General features: G+C 37.2%; 1 protein-coding gene across 15 annotated transcripts in view; it reads left to right on the forward strand.

The window, feature by feature from the left end:
• Positions 1-19,336, forward strand: part of Neo1 (neogenin 1) — a 199,572-nt gene that overhangs the window by 64,126 nt on the left and 116,110 nt on the right. For all 15 annotated transcript variants that reach the window (XM_074062073.1, XM_074062063.1, XM_074062065.1 and 12 more), the window contains exon 5: positions 7,636-7,772. In XM_074062073.1, coding sequence (XP_073918174.1) covers positions 7,636-7,772 — 137 coding nt within the window. The remainder of the gene's footprint in view (positions 1-7,635; positions 7,773-19,336) is intronic.

Here is a 19,336-nt window from a genome sequence, read left to right on the forward strand (position 1 = left end):
ACTCAATAGAGTGCTTGCTTGGCATGTGCACAGCCCTGGGTTTGACCCTCAGCACCACAGAAAAGCAGTCTCAGTCAGTGGTTCAATAGCAGACTGAGTGAGACAAGGATAGAATGAACTGTAGAAAAAAGAAGGCATAAGTGAACAGTATCAGGACTGAAAACGGGAGGAGGTCACTGCAGACCTTGCAGGCATCAAAAACCTAGTAAAGGAGTGCTTGCAGCAATTATATGTATGCACATAAACTTTACAACCTGAAATAGACCACTTCTCAAAACAAAACAACTCCCCAACATAACAACCACATCTACCTAAATATGAAATAGATAATTTGAATAGCCCTTTCAGTCATTAAGGAGATTGAATTTGTAATTTCAAAACTCTTGAAAATGAAATCTCCAGGTCCAGATGGCTTTACAGGAGAATCCTACCAATGTTTAAAAAAGAATTGACTTCAGTTCTTTACAGTCTGTCTGGAAAATAGAAGACAAAAAAGTTGAAACTAGTATTATCCTAGTACCAAAACCAAAGACTAGAAAGAAAGAGAGATGTGGTGGTGGGGAAGGGAGGGAGAGAAAGAGAAAGAAGACTCTTGTATAGAAAGATATAAAAGTCCTTCATGAAATACTAGCATAGAATTCAACAGTATATAAAAAGAATTACATACCATGACCGACTGGAATTTATTCCAGGGATGAAATATTAAAATCCATCAATGTAACTCCCCACATTAATAGGCTAGTAGAAACACCCTACCTGTTAGTCAGTGGAGAAAGAGCATCTGGCAGAATTGAAACATTCATGTGTGATATTTTTAAAAACTCAAAAACGTTACTTAATTCAGAACATTTTGAAAAATCCTACATCTCACATTAAACTTGACAATGAAAAACTTTCCCCCTAAGTTCAGGAACAAGTTAAGGAAGTTCACTATTACAGTGCTGGAAGTTCCAACCAGTTCAGTAATGCAAGAAAAAGAAGTGGTTTAGATCAGAAAGAAAAAAAATAAAACAGTCCTTATTTACAGATAGCACGTTTTTCTACATAGAAAATCCCAAGATACAGGGGAAAGAAAAACCCTTAAAACTAATAATTGAGTTGACCAAGCTAAGCATAAAGATTGTTTTTCAAACTGGGCACTGATGGTTCATACTTGTAGTTCTATCTATTCAGGAGGATAGTAGTTCAAAGCCAGCCAGCCAAATAGTTCACAAGAGTCTATCTCGAAAAACCCACCACAAAAAAAAAAAGGCTGGCGGAGTGATGCAAGTAGTAGAGCACCTACCTAACAAGCATGAGGCCCTGAGTAAAACCCCAGTACCCCTCCCCCCCAAAATTGATTTTCTATATACTAGTGAACATGTGAACCCTGAAATTACGGATGTAATTTACAATCACTCACAAGAAATGAAACATTTAGGGGTAAATCTAACCAAAGTCTAACAGTAGGCACCCTGCTAGAAGTGCAAAATGCTTGTGAAAGACCAAAGATTAAATAAATACAGAGACATACTGTGTTTATGGATTGGAAATCTCAGCATAGAGATGATGTCAGTTTTCTTCAAAGTGAGACAAGTTAACTCAATTTCTGTCAGGTTAAGATTTTTTGTAGATGTTGGCAAATTATCCATATGCCTATATGGAAAGGCAAAGAACTGAAAATAGTTAAAACAAAACTTAAAAAGTGAGAAAATGAGTCTGCCTGGTCTGAAGACTTACTGTGGTGCTACAGTCATCAAGATATGCAGTACTGATAGAGGAATTGGCACACAGATCAGTGCATCAGGATAGAGAGCCCAGGCCCAGACCCACGCAGATATGCCCACTGATGAAGAAGGCACGAGAGGAGTTCAACAAACACTCCTAGAGCAGTTGAATATCCATCCATAGGGAGAAATACAAACCTTGGCTTAAGACTGCCCTCATACCTCATAGGAAAATTAACTCAAAATGGGCCACAGACCTAAATATAACACACACACACACACACACACTCTCTCTCTCTCTCTCTCCCTCTCTCCCTCTCTCTCTCTCTCTCTCTCTCTCTCTCTCTCTCTCTCTATATATATATATATATATATATATATATATATAGGCGTGGTGGGGGTGGAATAGGATCTAGGACTAGACAAAGAGTTTTAAGTTTGACACCAAAAGCACCATCTAAGGAAAAAATGGGGTCTGTGAAATACCCCATTAAGAGGATGAAAAGGAAAAGCTACAAAGCAGAAGAAATATTTAGAACCACACATCCAACAAAGAACTAATATCTAGAAATATATAAAAATCTCTCAAACTTAATGGTGGAAAACATGTAATCCACTTTAAACATGGGCAAAAAACCAAACCAAACCATGAAGAGCTGTTTTACAGACAAAACTAAACAAAATAACAGATGACAAATAAACATAAGTGATTTGGTTATCATTAGCCATTACGAAAATGCAAGTTAAAACCTCAGTGTGATATCACTACATACTTGTCAAAAGGACTTTAAAAAAAAAAAAAGTGGCAGTTCTAAATGTTGGTGAGGATATAGAGAATTGGGGTGGATCATTCTGACATTGCTACTTTGGAATGTGAAGCGGTATAACCACAGTGGGAAAATGTTTGAGTTTCCTAAACAAGTTCCATACAGCCTAGCAATTGTACTCTTAGCATTCTTGGGCATTTCTCTCATAGAAATGAGTTTACATTCACACGAAAACCTGCACGTGAGTGTTTTAACAGCTTAATTCTTGATAACCCTAACTAGAAACAAACCAGATGACTTTCATGGAAAGAATAATTAAAATAGTAGATCCACAGCATGGAATGCCAAATGATTAAAAGAATAAACTTTTGATAAAACATTACAAGTTGAACTTACCTCCAGAGACTATGGTTATTAAGAAAAGACAGTTCCTAAAGGTTCCTACTGTATGAGCCTATTCATATACCATTCTTGAAATGGTACAATTATTGAATCGGAGAATAGGTTATTGTATGCTGGAGGCTAATGAGTTGAGGGTGAGAGAGAGGGTGGGTGTGGCTATAAGAGCAGAATGAGGGAGCCTCATGATGATGGAAATGTTGTCCTGACTATGTTAGTGTGGGTAGCCTGTTGTGATACTGTACTATATTCTAATAGGATGGTACCAGGGTGGAAGCTGTATAAAGTGTACAGGGCCCACTCTGGATTACTTCTTAGAACAGCTATGAAACTGCAGTTCCCCCAGAATAAAAAGTTTAATGAATGAAGGTAAACAAATGAGAGAATGAATTTTAATGCAGAAAAGTATATATGGCTCAGCTTTCCCCTACTGTCCTGTCCTGCTGTGGAGAAAGAGGTGTCTCAGATATCCTTTTGTGCTTCAGCTCTTACTATTTCCCATCTCCAGTGCCATTAGGGATTCCCTTTCTAGTGGCTCTGTCTCTTTTGCCTATTAAAGTTTACCTCCCTTATTCAAATAACCACAACAAAGAACCTAAATTAAGCAAGCAGTTTTTCTTTACTTCTCCCTTACCCTTACCTGCTCTGTCTTTGGTGTCTTTCTTCCCTATCTTCTCTATGTAATTCATCTATAGATTTGTCATTTCACCTTGTAGATAGCTCTGCATTCCAGCGATATTGCTGTAACCTATTCTCAGCAACTGTCACTGCTGTTTACTGACTTGGCTCCCACTTCTTCCCATGTGTTTCTTGCCCTCATTACAAATGTATTTTCACACTCCTGCTACAGCAGTCTTTTCAAAGCTGCAGTCTTAGCACATCACTGCTACCCTCAACCTGCTTTTAAAAATGTTTAATGGATTTCCATTGTCCTATGTTAAGGAACTCAAGTGAATGGATGGACCTGAAGAACATCATTCTGAGCGAGGTTAGCCTGGCCCAAAAGACCAAAAATCGTATGTTCTCCCTTATATGCGGACATTAGATCAAGGGTAAACACAAAAAGGGGATTGGACTTTGATCACATGATAAAGTGAGAGCACACAAGGGAGGTATGAGGATAGGTAAGACACCCAAAAAACTAGATAGCATTTGATGTCCTCAATGTAGAGAAACTAATGCAGATACTTTAAAGTGACAGAGGCCAATAGGAGAAGGGGACCAGGAACTAGAGAAAAGGTTAGTTCAAGAAGAATTAATTTTGAAGGTAACACACATGTACAGGAAAGCAATACAAGTCAGCTCCCTGTATAGCTATCCTTATCTCAACTAGCAAAAACCCTTATTCCTTCCTATTATTGCTTATACTCTCTCTTCAACAAAATTAGAGATAAGGGCAAAATAGTTTCTGCCTGATAGCGAGGGGGTTGGGGGGAGAAGGAGGAGGCAGGGTAGGTAAGGGAGGGGGAAGGGGGGAGAAATGACCCAAACATTGTATGCACATATGAATAAAAGAAAAAATAAATAAATTAAAAAAAAAAGGCCTCGTGTAACCTGGACAGCTCTTTTTTCTTCTAAACACCTTTCTGCACTTGTTTGTTTCAAACCCCCAAACCATTGATCCTTTCTGCCACAATCCCTTTGCATGTGCTGGTCTGTCTTAAAGACTTTCTTTCCCTCTCATTATTTAGCTAGCTCCTCCTCATTCTTAAGGTCTCAGTTTAAGGTTAACTAGGCCTTAATTTCCTGGCAGGTTCTTTTGGCATGCCATTTTGTAGAATTATCTTTCATACCCGTCTTTCCCACTAAGTTGCATGACAGTGTTGATTGTTTTTTCTCATTGTTGTGTTCCCAGATGCTGCCTGACACATGAAGGTATGTCTGTATGTTTGTTAAGGGAAAGAGAAAGCTTTCTTCTCATGCTCATCATCCAGCTTCTTCAGCACTGTCAGTGCTTTTTGCCTTCCCTTTACCCCTGTTAATGCTGTAGCCAATCTCCTGTTCTTTAACTCTGGACCATCACAGTACCTGTAATTTTAGCTTCCAGTCTTTTCCTACTCTGTGTGTTTCTTCACAAAATGTAATCATGCCATTCATTTGCTTAAAATCCTTTCCTTGGCCAAAAAAAAATCTCATTAGCACACCAAGCTCTTGCAGACTAACCCCAGCCATGCCATGTTACTTAGGGACTCACCCCTCATGTCCGGTTGTACTAAACTGAGCTGAACTTGTGTCCACTCACCACGCATATTTTCACATACCTTTCTTTTGCTTGTGTATTTGAATGTTGGAGTTCTGAAGGCTTTTCTTTTTACTATGAGTCATGAACAGGTTAAATGAATTCTATCAAGCAAGTGGACCTTCTTCTTCCTCCCATCTTCCTTTAAAAGGAGTAAAATCAAACCTATTTAAACAAATTACTACTATATTAATATCAGGGAAGCCAGCGACGGTGGCTCACGCCTATAATCCTAGCTACTCAGGAGGCAGTGATCAGAGGGCTCATGGTTCGAAGCCAGCTCAGGCAAATAGTTTGCGAAACCCTATTTCAAAAAAAAAAAAAAACCATCACAAACAAGGGCTTGTGGAGTGACTAAATGTGTAGGCCCTGAGTCCAAATCCCAGTACTACAAAAAAATTGTTGATAATCAAGGAAAACTTTCAAAAATTACTATACCACCTTGTGTTTCATATTATGTTTGTTTTTGCTGGGTATCATTTGTGTGTATTGCTGATTTCTCGTTTACAAACATTCAACTTTTAATTTCTGAAGCTTAGAAGTGACTTTGTCCATGTGTAAAATGTAGGATTATAATTTATGTAAATTTTTCTTATTTTATGACACACCAAAACCCGGTTTTACTTCGTTTCTTTCATCTCAGTCATTCTTGGTCTATTCCATTATATGTTGTCTTACTTGTCTATTTCATCATATAATGTATTTGAAGGTATAATTAATACAATTCAGATAGGAAGATTACTTGACAAAGTTTAATTGTGACCTTTCAGTGTAGTATTCTTGGTGAAGTCACTAAATCTGATTCTAATTTTATATCCAGAGACAAGCTTGTTTATCAGGTTCAGGAAGACCAATTACATTGATTTACAGTGTACTGAAATTTAGGTCACAGTAGCACTTTGTTTACTTAGAATGAACATTATAAAGGTAGCAGAGACTAGTTATTTCCTCTATTTTTTTTTTTTCCTTCCTAAAGAATTCTGTGTGATCTGGGCACTGGTGACTTACACCTGTAATCCTAGTCACTTAGAAGGCTGAGATTGGGAGAATTGAGGTTCAAAGCCACCTTGGGCAAATAGTTCACAAATCCTCTTCTCCAAAATAACCAGAGCGAAATAGACTGGAGGTGTTGCTCAAGTGGTAGAGCACCTGCTTTGCAAGTAGGAAGCCCTGAGTTCGAACCCCAGTTGCACCAAAAAAAAGAAATAAAGCTGTGTGGCTGGGCATACAGCTCATGCCTGTAATCCTAGCTACTTGGGAGGCAGAGATTGGAGGGCCACAGTTTGAGCCCAACGAGACAAAAAAAAGTTTGTGAAACTTCATTTGGACGTGGTAGTGCATGCCTGTCATTCCATCCACACGGGAAGTGTGAGTAGGGGGATCACGGTTCAGGCCTAGGCACAAACTTGAAACCATTCCCAAAAGAACTAACATGAAAAGGACTGCGAGTGTGGGTCAGGTTGTAGAGTGCTTGAGTGCAAGGCCCTGAGTTCAACTGCCAGTATGGGGAAAAAAAAACAAAAAACTATTTGAAAAGCCAAATTATAGTAAAAACATTTTTTTGTTGTTGAACATAGATACAAATAGAAGTATAGCAATGTTAAGATTTGGAAGAAAATTCTAGACTGTGAAAACTAGTTTAGACTGGCTTAAAATAAAGACGTACATGTGTACATTTACTATTGTGTTGGTACTATATCTTGCATTTGCTTGTCCATGGAAGTGACTTTTAACGTGGCAACTTTAATGACACTTGTAGAATCAATTGCATCCTTTGCTTTATACCTTTATGCCAGACATACCTTTGTATGTGTGATTTCATTTGTAAGTCACTACATGAGCTACACTTGTTCACTTTGCAAAAATTTGATTAGAATATTGATTTGTGATTTCTTCCTTGATGGTTTATGGGATTGGTTTAGTTTTTCCTTAAATAGACTCATATCACTCTGTAGCTTTGAATTGATACTCATCAACATCCTTGTTGATAATGGCATGATTGTGTCTCATTCGTGCCCAGTACCACACCCCTGTGACTGCTCTCTGGCAGTTGACCTCCTCTCTCCCCTCCCTTCCACTTTTCCTCCGGTTTCCTATCCAAGCCACCATAGGAAACTTGTCGGCACTGTCACCTATGCCTTACTGTTTCTGGTCTGACATTTTGCCCTCTTTTCTTTTCTATTAGTAATTTCAGTTGGCATAGCTATGGTGAAACCAGTCTCAGAAAAATTCCAGACTTCAAAATTACATAATTTCCAAAAAGTTGGCCAGAGCAGGGAAAGTTGGAATTGGTAACAACACAAAAATTCCCTTTGGGAATAACTAGAAGTGCCAGGGATTGTAACATTTGATTTGTATTTGTGGTATTTATGCATGTGAAATATGAGCAAAGCAAATTGAAATTTTAATTTTATGTTACTCTCAGTCCATTTGTAGCCCTATCCACAATAATACCGTTTTATGTGGGAAGTTTCTCATTATTTTCCTCACATTGAAATGTATTGATTTTTTTTTTTTCATACAGCTCTGAAAGGTTGGTGTTGCTGGCAGGTGGTAGCTTGGAGATCAGTGGTGTCACTGAGGACGATGCTGGGACTTACCTCTGCATAGCTGATAATGGAAATGACACAATTGAAGCACAAGCAGAGCTTACTGTACAAGGTACATAAGTAGTTACTGCCTGAGTGAAGAAATCCCTGTGCTCTGTGGGTCTGCTAAAGGTGTAATGGTAGTGAGAGAGATGCAGTACAACATCACTTTTACACCAGACAGCCTCCTAAATATATGACTATAGGAAATTTACTTACCCTTTCTGAACCTCATTGCCCACATTTGTAAAATAGAAATAATAAGAGTACTCACTTCATTGGTATTGTTTTGAGGATCAAGAGCTAATCCTTACAAAATCTCAGAGTAGTGACTAGAATATGCTCAATGTTAGTTACTGTTATATTTTAGTTTTTTGGTGGTGGCTGCAGTAACAGTAGTCGTAGTAATGTGGGGAAGGAGGGTGTGACCTGAGGCATCTGGAAAGTTCTGTTCACTTTTCTTGTCTCAGGACACTTTCTGTTCTCTTGACCCAAAGCCATATCACTCCTTAGTGTTCCTGTTCCTTTGTTCCAGGCGAAAAATATATCACCCGGGAAGGAGTGCATGGTGGCTCTCTGTGTTACTTGGTTTGATAAAAATTTGATATTTATTTTCTCTTTGTTAAGCTGATGCTGGTCATCACTGCGAGGATAGCTGTTCTCTTTCTCCATATTCTTCCCCTTTCCATAGAGGTTGTTTGAATTAGAAATCAGGAAAAACTAGACATGACATGTATACATAGTCTTCTTTATGCCCATCTCTCCTACCATTCTCCCATATAGGAAGGTACTCTCAGAAGAATATTTGCTTGCTCTTTTATGACTTACTTGTGCTCTCATCGATTGTTGTTTCAAATAAAAATCCTTAGGATCTTTTCCAGTACTTTTAGAGAATTCCAGCAGTGCTTATATATGTGGAAGTGTAGACTGGCTTGTGTTACTCATAATCAACTTGTTTCAAATTGCATTTGAGAGACTACATTATCACCTGTGGTTTGATATCATTAGCCACTCCTTAGTTCTAACATTTATTTTGTTGGTTTGTTTTGTGGGTTTCAGACCTGGACATAGAGTAGCTACGTTCTACTCCCAGTTGTCACCAAAGAACTCAAATGTGTTTTTAGAAGAGTTAGCACACTGCTTGGGATTCAGTGCTGGTGAAGGCATCAACTGCTTACGTTCTCTACTGCTTTGTGCAGGTGGATTGTTGTGCTGTGGAGTGGTACTTAAAGTTGACGACTATTACATCAATTGAGCTCAGCCTTGGTCAGAGGGAAGGAGGGGTATAGGGCATACTTGGCATCGTAGAATGACCAGTTTTGTTCTTTGTCTCTATAAAGGTGAGGTTAAAAAGTAAAATATTAGCAAACTCCATGTTCTTTAGTCTCTGTGTCCTCCTTAATGGAATGTTTTCTTTTTTGTCTTTTTAATTAACTAGATTGTTACCTAACAGTCTCTTCCATTCACTCCCCTCCCCATACCTCAGTTTTCTTCTACCTTGTTAATTTGCCAGTTATTATGATCCTCAAATAAGATGCAGTATGTACTCTACTTTTTATCTTCTCCTTTTGCCCCATTTCTTCATGAGGACATTTGTCCATATGGTTTATTTTCTGGCTTTTAAAAAATTTTTATTCATTAAAAATGAATTAACTGTCAACTGAATTAACTATTTAAAAATATCTATAATTAAATACATCTTAAATTTTATAATCAGTTTCATCTTGAGAATCTGTGCTTGAAAAAAGTACCTTAACTCTAAGTGAGTACACTATAGAAAACTGAGAGAGGACAAGGGGTCCTAGATATTAAAAATTACCACAAACCTTCTCTATCAAAACAGCATGATACTGGCCTAAGAACGGACAGTAGAAAAGGATAACATACAACTATTACATGTAATTATGCAACTTTAAAATAAAATAAAAGTGGAAATTTAATGGGGAAAAGACCTTCATTTAAGAATGTAATTATTGGTATAATAGACTTTCTACTGGAAGAAAATGAAGTTGAGTCTTTTTCAAACGAAAGGTCTGCATGTGACAAACATGGAATAGTGTGTATTATCTCTGGTAGGAGATAATATCATAAGAAAAACACAAATGGCATGCCGTAAGCAAAATTCAAACAAAATTGACTCTGTGCTAGAAGTGCTCTTAAAAAAGTCATAGAGGAAAAATCCTCTGTCCATATACGCTTAGTGCAGGTGAAAGACTGGGAGGAAATGTTTGTAATACACATAACAGAGAAAAGTTAACATCCTTAAAATACAAGGCACCAGTTTTTAACATGGAAACAATTTTCAGTTAGTCGATCAATTTGAATATGAAGAAGGAACGCATAGGCATTCATTAGCCATTTGTATTTCCTCATCAGTGGGAAATGCACACCTAAAAGACATCATTTTCCCACTCATGATAGTGGCAAAAATTAAGGTTTTTTTTTTTTTTAAACTTCCAGACGAGATCAGGCGTGTTCAGGGTGGTATGGCCGTAGATTTTTTTTAAACTTCCAGAGCATGAGGTACATTGCTCAGAACTGAAAATAGTTACTGCAGTCATCTCATCAGTACAGCGTAGAGCAGAAGTGTTTTCTTGCTTGGTACTAGACATTTTATTTAGTAACCAGCTAAAAAGTTGAATTAGTTTTTTTAACAATTATAAGGACCAGTCAAACTCATTCATTAGCCAAGTCCTATCAACAGCCTGTACCTCTCACCTTTGCAACTTTAGGAAGATATCTGAGGTGGTCCGTTAGGGTTTTCCATTTCTTGCTGTTGAGGGGGCACCCTACCTCGTAACTTATCAGTTGCTCGTACAAGTTTCAGATTGGCATGAGGTAATAGGTACACTGTATGTTTGGGAGTGCCAGTGATGACCTTAGGGAACTGGAGAATTATGGCATGTAGAAGTGCTTAGAAGGCAGTATTTGGTGAGCAGAGTAACTACAGGGGAGGAATTTTAAAAAATTTCACCCAGGAATTTACAAAGTGCTTATAAATCCATGGGTAATGCAAAGTCAGGAAGAAAAAAACTTGTTTTCAGATGTAGTAGGAGAATCATTGTGAGTGTCCATGAAGGAATCAGGCAGTGCTTGCTTCTACTCTCCAAACAGAATAATTTGGTGGCAAATTATTCTACTATAAAGTGTAACTCTTTGTTGATTTGCTTTTCTCAGGTTTCTGAACTGGATTAGGAGTGGTTGAAATTGAGTAAAAAGTTTATAATTTGATAATACAATTTCTAGACTGGTTCTGTGTCCTATGAAATTAGTCCTAACTATTGACTCCCTTACTTAAAGTCAGCTGTGAAGAAATGAGAAGGTGAGAAGGAAGGAGAGAAGGCTGAAGGCTGCCTTGAGCCTGTCTGTCTGGGTTGATGGGTGAGTGGGCAGTGCTGTGTTAGAGGTGTTGGCTTACTTGGAACTAAGAAGGCCATTAAGTTCTATTGTTCTTTCTCACTGGTGTTGCTTTCGTACTGTCTTTCCTGTCCTTTCACCAAACAACAACAAAAACCCCAAGCAAAAAAAAACAGAAAAGAGTAACAATGCCCAGGCCTCGCTGTCCTTTCAAAAAATCTCCTGGGACTTTGATGGCATTGATGTAAACTGGAGCGGCCTATCTAGCCGCAGTGTCTAAAGGCACTTAGGAGTTCATTTTTCTATTTCTTCTTCCCACCTCCTTCAAACTCCCAGATTGGTAGGTTTCAGCCTAATAAGATTCTGTTGCCAGAACTGTCTTTCCTAAAAGTTAAATGGGAAGCCCTAATCAGAATTTTTGCCTCTGAAATGCCCACAAGGAGGAGTAAACTGCCAAGTTTGAGAGTCCTGGGGCTCCTTGCTCGGGGCTCATTCTCCCTTTAAGTTCAACAGGTTGGATACGGTTATTTTCTGGCCATTAGTCCTTTCATCATGCATTTTACCACACGGAGTGACTGGCACCCCAGAGGAACCTTAGTTTATAGCCATACTTACACCTGAACTCTGGTTATGCTCAAAGAAAGCAACTAAGTAAATGAGGTACACTATCTCATGGATAACTATTGAAAAAGATTGACTAGGAATTTTAAATAAACACAATAAATACATTAAGGGTATAGGAAAGATATTAGCAGTATGATGCAAGAATAAGATAACGTAAAAACACAGAACCAGGTGGAAATAATTAAGTACAAAAATACAATAAAAATAAAGAATAAAGCAACCTGGATGGAGTTGAACGAGAACAATTGATGAGCAGACTCATGAGTTGGAAGACAACACTGAGGAGCTCTCTGAGAAGGAAGCCTGAATGACGAAGAGAGAACACAAAGTGTAAATCCAAGAGGCTAGAAAGGAAGCCGTGGAAGGCTTCTGCTAAATAGGAATCTTAACAGATTAAAAAACAAAGGCAGGTACATTTCTCAGAATTAAAAACTTGTAGAAACCCTTAGACTGAAAGGGATTATCCCAAGAGTTAGGGAAACGGACATGAAATCTACATAGAATTTATATGCATCTGAAATGTGAGGCAGAATAAAAACTCTCACCATGTAATCCTTCAGAAGGGTTGATGTACAAAGACACACACACTTGGGATAAATACCCAGGTAAGAAGTGAAAATCCAGGGAATGTTGGAAAACTACAGGAGTTGTAAAAACATAGTCTCCCAAATCTTCAATCATCCTAATAGGGCTGGAGTTCTCATGTGGCCAAAAATATACAATGGGGAAGGGACAGTTCAATAAATAGTGCTGAGAAAACTGGATTATCACATTGGCAAGGCTGAAATTGAATCCTTGTATCATATATAAAAAATTAACTCAATGGGTTAAAGACTTAAGGTGTGTATCTGTAAAGCTTCTAAAAGAAAACAAGGAAAAAGCTTCTTGACATTGACCTTAGGAAAGATTTTTTGAATATGACATCAAAAGCACAGGCAGCAAAAGCAAAAATAGACAAATAGTATTACATCAAACTAAAAAACATCTGCACAGCAAGAAAACAACAGAGTGAACAGACAACATGTGGAGTGGGAGAAAGTGTTTGCACACCATACACCTGATAATGGATTAATATCCAAAATAAATAAGGAATCCAGTAGCAAGCAATCAAGTCAGTTTTTAAAAACGGATAGAAGACCTGAAAAGACATTTTTCAGAAGAAGGCATAGGTTTATGGAAAAATGTTCAACATCACTAATTGCCAGAGAAATGCAAGTTAAAACCTCAGTGAGACATCATCTCACCCTGTGATAATAAATGTTGGTGAGGATGTGAAGAAAACTCTTGTACAGTGTTGGGGGAAGGTGAATTGATCCACAGCTGTTACGGAAATTAGTATGGAGGTTCCTCAAAAACTTAAAACTAGAATTGCCATCTATTCCAGCACTTCCATCTATGGATGATATCCAAAGGAGATCACCATGTCAACGAGGTAGCTGGATTCCCATGTTCATTGCAGTGCTGTTCACAAGAGCTAAGACATGGACCAACTTAAGTGTTCCATTAGTGGTATATGTGGTATATGTACACAGTACATTCACAATGTACAGATTCACAATGACAGATTGAACCTGGAAGACATAATGCTATGTAAAATAAGCACAGAAAGACAAATTCTGCATGATCTTTCAGTGGAATCTTAAAAAGTTAAGAATGCAGAAAGCAGAATGATTGCCATAGCTGGGAATGGAGAAAGGGATGAGGGGATTGAGGAGATGTTGGTCAAAGAACCCAAGATTTTAATTTAGAAGAATAAGTTCAGGTTGTCTGTTGTACAGTATGGCACCAATAGTTAATAACAATGTCTTGTATATGTGAAAGTTGAGAGAATAGATTTTAAGAAGTCTCACCACAAAAAAGTATGTGAGGTAATTGATATATTAACTAGTTTAGCCATTCTACAGTGCTTACATCAAAACATCATGTCTTATGTCTTAAGCATATACAGTTTTTGTCAGCATAAAAATTTTTAATTAAGAATTGAAATTTATACTCAGAAGGCAGAGATCAGGAGGATCACGGTTCAAAGCCACCCCTGGCAAATAGTTCCATGAGACCCTATCTCAAAAAACCTTTCACACACACACACACACACACACACACACACACAAACTGAAATTTACAACTACAAGGAGTAGACAAAAAGGTAATCCCGGCAATAGAGTCTTAACACACAGCAGTAACTGAGAAGATACACAGACCCAAACACATACACAGACAGTTACACTACACAAGAACTGGGCGGCACAGTGCACAAAACTGGCTTAATTGACATTTGTATGACAAATAAGTCATATAGAATAGAATAAAATAGTCATAGAGTCAAATAGAATAAGTCTATTTTTATAAGTGCCTGTGATACAGTTAGCAAAATATACCGTACACTGACCGTAGAGTAAATCTTAAAGAATTAAAATTCTATGGATTTGACTATTAAGGAAGTATAGTTGGAATGGGGAGAGTTTGAAGATCTTCTAGTGTTTGGAATTTAAGTGAATCACTTTGAAATAACCATGAGGCAGAAAAGTAACAATGAAGGATGGCTGTTGCGCTGCACACCCAAAATGCTAGGCAGGAGGATTTCAAGGTCAAGGCTAGCTTGAGCTATATAGCCAGACACTGTCTCAAAAAACCAGGAAAGAAAAGAAATAACAATGAAATTTAAAAAATAGTATGAACTAACATAGATAGGACCAATCAAAACTTGTGAAAGGTATAGGGAGAAATTTTAATCTAAGTATGTACATTAGAGAAGTAAAGGTTCAAAAATCATTGATTTAAATATTAATCTTAGCTAAAATAGCAAATTTAAACCAAAGAAAGTAGAAGAAAGGAAATAATGTCATGGGCAAAAGTTAAAGAAATGAAAAGCATTGAAAAAAAGTATCAGCAAAGCCAAAACTTGATTCTTTGCACGAATAACAATGATATCCCCCTTGCAAGACTTCTGCATATAACTTGATATGGTCTTTATTCCTGGGGCTGGCAAACTACAACTTGTGGACCAACTCTTCCTGACTTGTCAACAAGTCAGGAAGACATTTTGAGTGGTTGAAAAACATCAGAAGAATACTTTGTGATATATGAAAATTTTATGAGATTCATGTTTTATTGTCCATAAATCAAATTTTATTGACACACAGTGACACTCATGTATATGTTGACTATGGCTGCTTTCATGCTACAACACAGGACCTGAGTAGTTGGCAGAGACCTCATGGCTCACCAAGCCTAAGATACTTACTGTTGTGGTCCCTTTCGGAAAAGATTTGCCAACCCCGGTGCAGACTTGAACTCCTGCAGATCTGTAAGGTAACAAAAACAGATAAAGCAGTAGAAAAAGGGCAGAAGCTATCTCACAGATGTTCAGGTGACCATTAAATATCTGAAAGTAGTCATGTTCCTCAATCCTCAGAGAAATACAAATAAAAATCAGGAGATACCACTATTCTTCACTGCAGTGGCCGACATTGAAAAGACCAACAGTGGCAAGTGTTGGTTAGGATGGGGACTTCAATGAATTGCTGATTGGAGTATATACTAATAACATACTTTTTAACTCATTGGGGGGCTGGGGATATAGCTCAGTGGTGTGGTGTTTGTCTAGTACTCACAAGGTCCTGGGTTCGAGCCTCAGCATTGAATAAAGAAAACTGGTGGAATCTATTAAAACTGCACATAAAAATACCCTATCTTACATGGATTTCTTAAGTATACTTATCAGAAGTATATAAATACATGTACCAAAAGTATGCACAGTAATATTCTTACTACCTTTATTCACAGTAAGTCAAAATTTAAGCATGGAATGGATAAGTAGTGTTCTAGTCGTGAAAATTGACAGACCATGGCTACATTCAGTAACATGGGTAAATCTCACACTCTTGAAAGAAGCCAGACGTAAAGCAGTGCATGCTGTGTAATTCTATTTTCATAAAGTTCAAAACCAGGAAGGAGAGAGATCACTCTTGGACAAAGTAATGACTGAGCATTGCACAGCCTGGCTTCTGGTATGTTAATGTTTTGTTTCTGAATCTGGGAAATAATTACATTGTAAGCTGTGCTACTCATGTGTGCCATGTGAAATAATCTCTTTATTATTTACAAACAAGAATATTTTATATCAAGCACATTTGGAAAATTTCGTAGTTAGTCTTGTCTCATTAAAGTATTTAGTGTTTTTCTGTGATTTTGAAAGCAGTTTATGAGAAATAATTCGGTATATATATGTGTGCATGTATATTATTGTACTTATATATTTATATTTATTTTATACATGCATTATACATATATAATACATGTTATATATGTATATATAAACAGTAATAATTGTCTGACTTGTGGGGTTTTTTTTTAAGAAGTTACAGCTGCAGGAAATGCCATAATGAGGGTTAATGCAGAAAAGGTTGTAAGTTCATTATTCATCTGTTAAATATTTCAGATTTATTGTCTTATCACTAACTCCTGGGATTGCTACACATGCTGTGACGTGAATTAGCCGGTGGTGTATTTCCTGTCATGTCAGATTGTTGATAACAGTTAAAATGGGTCACGAGTTGCTTTTTTTTAAAGCAGAAAAATTTCCTTCTCTCTTAAAACAGTTGTAGTAGTGTGTTATACACATGTCTCCTACCAGTGAAAGAAAATTTTCCGCTTGTGTTTTTCTAGAACAAATTGATAGAGTGTAAGTTGGCCACGCTCTTGTCGGTAACCATAAGTAGTCTATAACTGAAGCTGTAGACTCCTCCATCTTTCCTGAAGCCACAGCCCACTGCCACTCAACTTGCTTCTTCCTTGTGTCCTCCACTTCCCTCTAGCTACATGAAGACATTGGTCCTTCCTTTCCTCCATGTCTTCTTTATGATGATCTGTCACAATATTCTCTTAGCTGCACAATAAAAAGAAAATTCCTTATGGTATGTGTACACCCTTCATAGTCAGTGTCGGAAACTTGTGTACTGGAGAGCAGTCTCCACACATGTGCCTGGAGGCAGTCTTGCCCTATCACTCAGCTCTGTGAACTTGGCCAAGTCATTTAACTTAACTTTTTTTTTTTTATCAGTTAAATGGGTTCTTTTTAAATGTTAAATTAAACCCCTGGCACTTACCACCTACACTTGGGATGGATATAGTTACCTTCACCAAACCTCAAGTCCTTTTTGGAACACACTGTGCTATATTAGACAGGAAGTTTTCCCTCTTCCCCCACCCACAACTACACTTTCCTGTTACTCTTTAAGTTGGTTAACCCAACTTCCTTGTGAAGCTTTTGTTAACCATCCCCTCACTCTCTAGCAAATTGGTCTCTTTTTACCAGTAGTATTTTTTACTGATTTGTTTATATCTGTTCCTACTGCTATTAGACTGGGGTTCTTATCAACAAGGATTGATCTTAATATGATTAAATGAATAAATGATGAATGAAACTTTGTTTTGAAATTGTAAAATGTATCATAGGATGATTTTTTTGTTTGCGGTTACTTACTTACGTTTTCCTTTGTACCTTGTTTCTGTGTTCATTCCTTTCATTTTTTTTCACCTAATAGGAGTCTTTTTTTCTTTCTGCTCATTGGAATATTGGTTCTGTCTTTAACTCCTGCTCTTCACGCTGCACTCTCATATTTTCACGTGTAACTCATTTAACAGTAACTCCTGAATTCCCAGACAGAATCACCTGCTGAGCTTCAGGCATTTCCTGTTGTGTGCCCCCACAGACCTCAGAAGTTCAAAATTCAACTTAACATTCTTCCCTCAGAATCTTTGTCTTCTGATTTTCTGTATTTCAGAGGTATCAATGCCTACTTACTCATTGTATGGTAAAAATCCATTTTTTAAAGCTTTAGTAATATATTTCATTTTATCAAACATGCAGAATATTTTCAGCCTATAAATATAAAAATTATTGGTATTTTATGTTCTTTTTTTCATACTAAGTCTTAGAATACCAGTGTGTGTTTTACACTTAGGTATATCTAAGTTTGGACTAGCCACATTTGAAGTGCTTAACAAGAGCCAGCTGTAACTTACGGCTAGCAAATTAGCCTTAGCCAGCACAGGGTAGATGATTGTCAGTCAGTGTGCCCAGTGTGAGCTGTTAAGGTAGCGATTGTGACACTAGTACAGTTCAGATCACTGCTTCTTTTTATTTATCTTTTCAAATAGCATGTAATAATTGTGCATAATTATGGAATACAGTGATATTTTGAAATGTGTGCATTATGTTCTGGTGAAATCAGGGAAGTCACCATTTCCATCTCCTTATCATTTCTTCATGTGTTGAGCCTTCAAGCTCTGCTAGGTCTCCATCAGGTATATAAAATGTCATAAGTGATACTTACAAAAATTAACCAGAGCAACTTGAATACCTCAGTTAAAAAAGGAGAAAAGATAATACACTTTTAAAAATGAGATAACAGTGGTCAAATGACTTCAAAAGAGTTCAGCCTCCTTAATAGTACTAACAAATATAAATTAAGACAGCATTTTTTTTTTTGTTCATTAGTAGATTTTAAAAGTATTAGCCCACTTTTGGCAAAGTTACAACTAGTGGGAATTCTCTCATGATGCTTGTTCCTGTGCAGACAGTTTACTGTTTTGGAGGCAGTTGGATGATCTTATCAAAAACTTTAGAACTTGCACATCCTTTCATCAGGAGTTCCATTTCTAATTACTTGTTTTAATGAATAATCAGGTATGTGTGCAAGGATTTATGCATGGAAATGTTATTTCAGGGATTTATATATTTAGTGGAGAAAAATTAAAAACCACTTAAATGGCCCAAAATAAATAATTGACTAAATAAACTATGATCTATCTACATACCAAACACTGTGTGTGCAACAAAAGCACTTTGGGCGTGTTAAATGAGGTAAAATAGATCCCAATGTAACATGTAAGAGATACAGTTTGTGTCATGAGGTTATAGTATAAATTGAGTCATATCATTTGACTTTATTTTTTAAATTACATCAAATGAATTAGCAAGAAACTTATTTATCATCCTCTTAAGGCCTTCTCTGTGTAATTTCCAGGGTAGTAGATGTTGACTTACATTGAAGAGGTCATTTTTCTTCCAGACTCCAAGCACAGAGAAAGCTGAGTCTATGTCTGATGAGTCATTGTTGCCATCACTTCTCAAGGTGGTTCAATCTCAAGGCAACAGCTAGCTGCTCATGAACACCATGCAGTCCTTTTGCTTCTCCTTACCCTACTTGCTTGACTTTCCTCAAAAACCTCTGCTCACTGTCCCTGTATTCTTCTCCCTCCTTTCACTAGATGCACTTGAATTATGCACATGTGCCTTGTGCATCTTTTTTTTTCCCCCCTAGTTTTCGTCTTTCTATACTACTAGACTGAGATCCTTATGGGCAGAACTGACTTCTGTCCACCCCTGATCCTTATCACTTAGTGTAGTACCTAATGTTGTTAACATTTGACAACCAGGGACTTCCCATGTCTAGTTGAGATATTGGATAGTAGATTATAACACATTCTTATAGTATATTGTCCTTATCCAGAATAGTTCATATTTTCACTCTATCAACTACATTTTGAAGACATCATTATGAGTTGAAAAAAATCTTTGCAATTATTTAATAATCCTATATAGGGACTGAGTCATTGTGGTTTTGTTTATAGTTCTTACATTTTTATGGT

The sequence above is a fragment of the Castor canadensis genome, chromosome 19 (assembly GCF_047511655.1).
Source record: "Castor canadensis chromosome 19, mCasCan1.hap1v2, whole genome shotgun sequence".
NCBI lineage: Eukaryota > Metazoa > Chordata > Mammalia > Rodentia > Castoridae > Castor > Castor canadensis.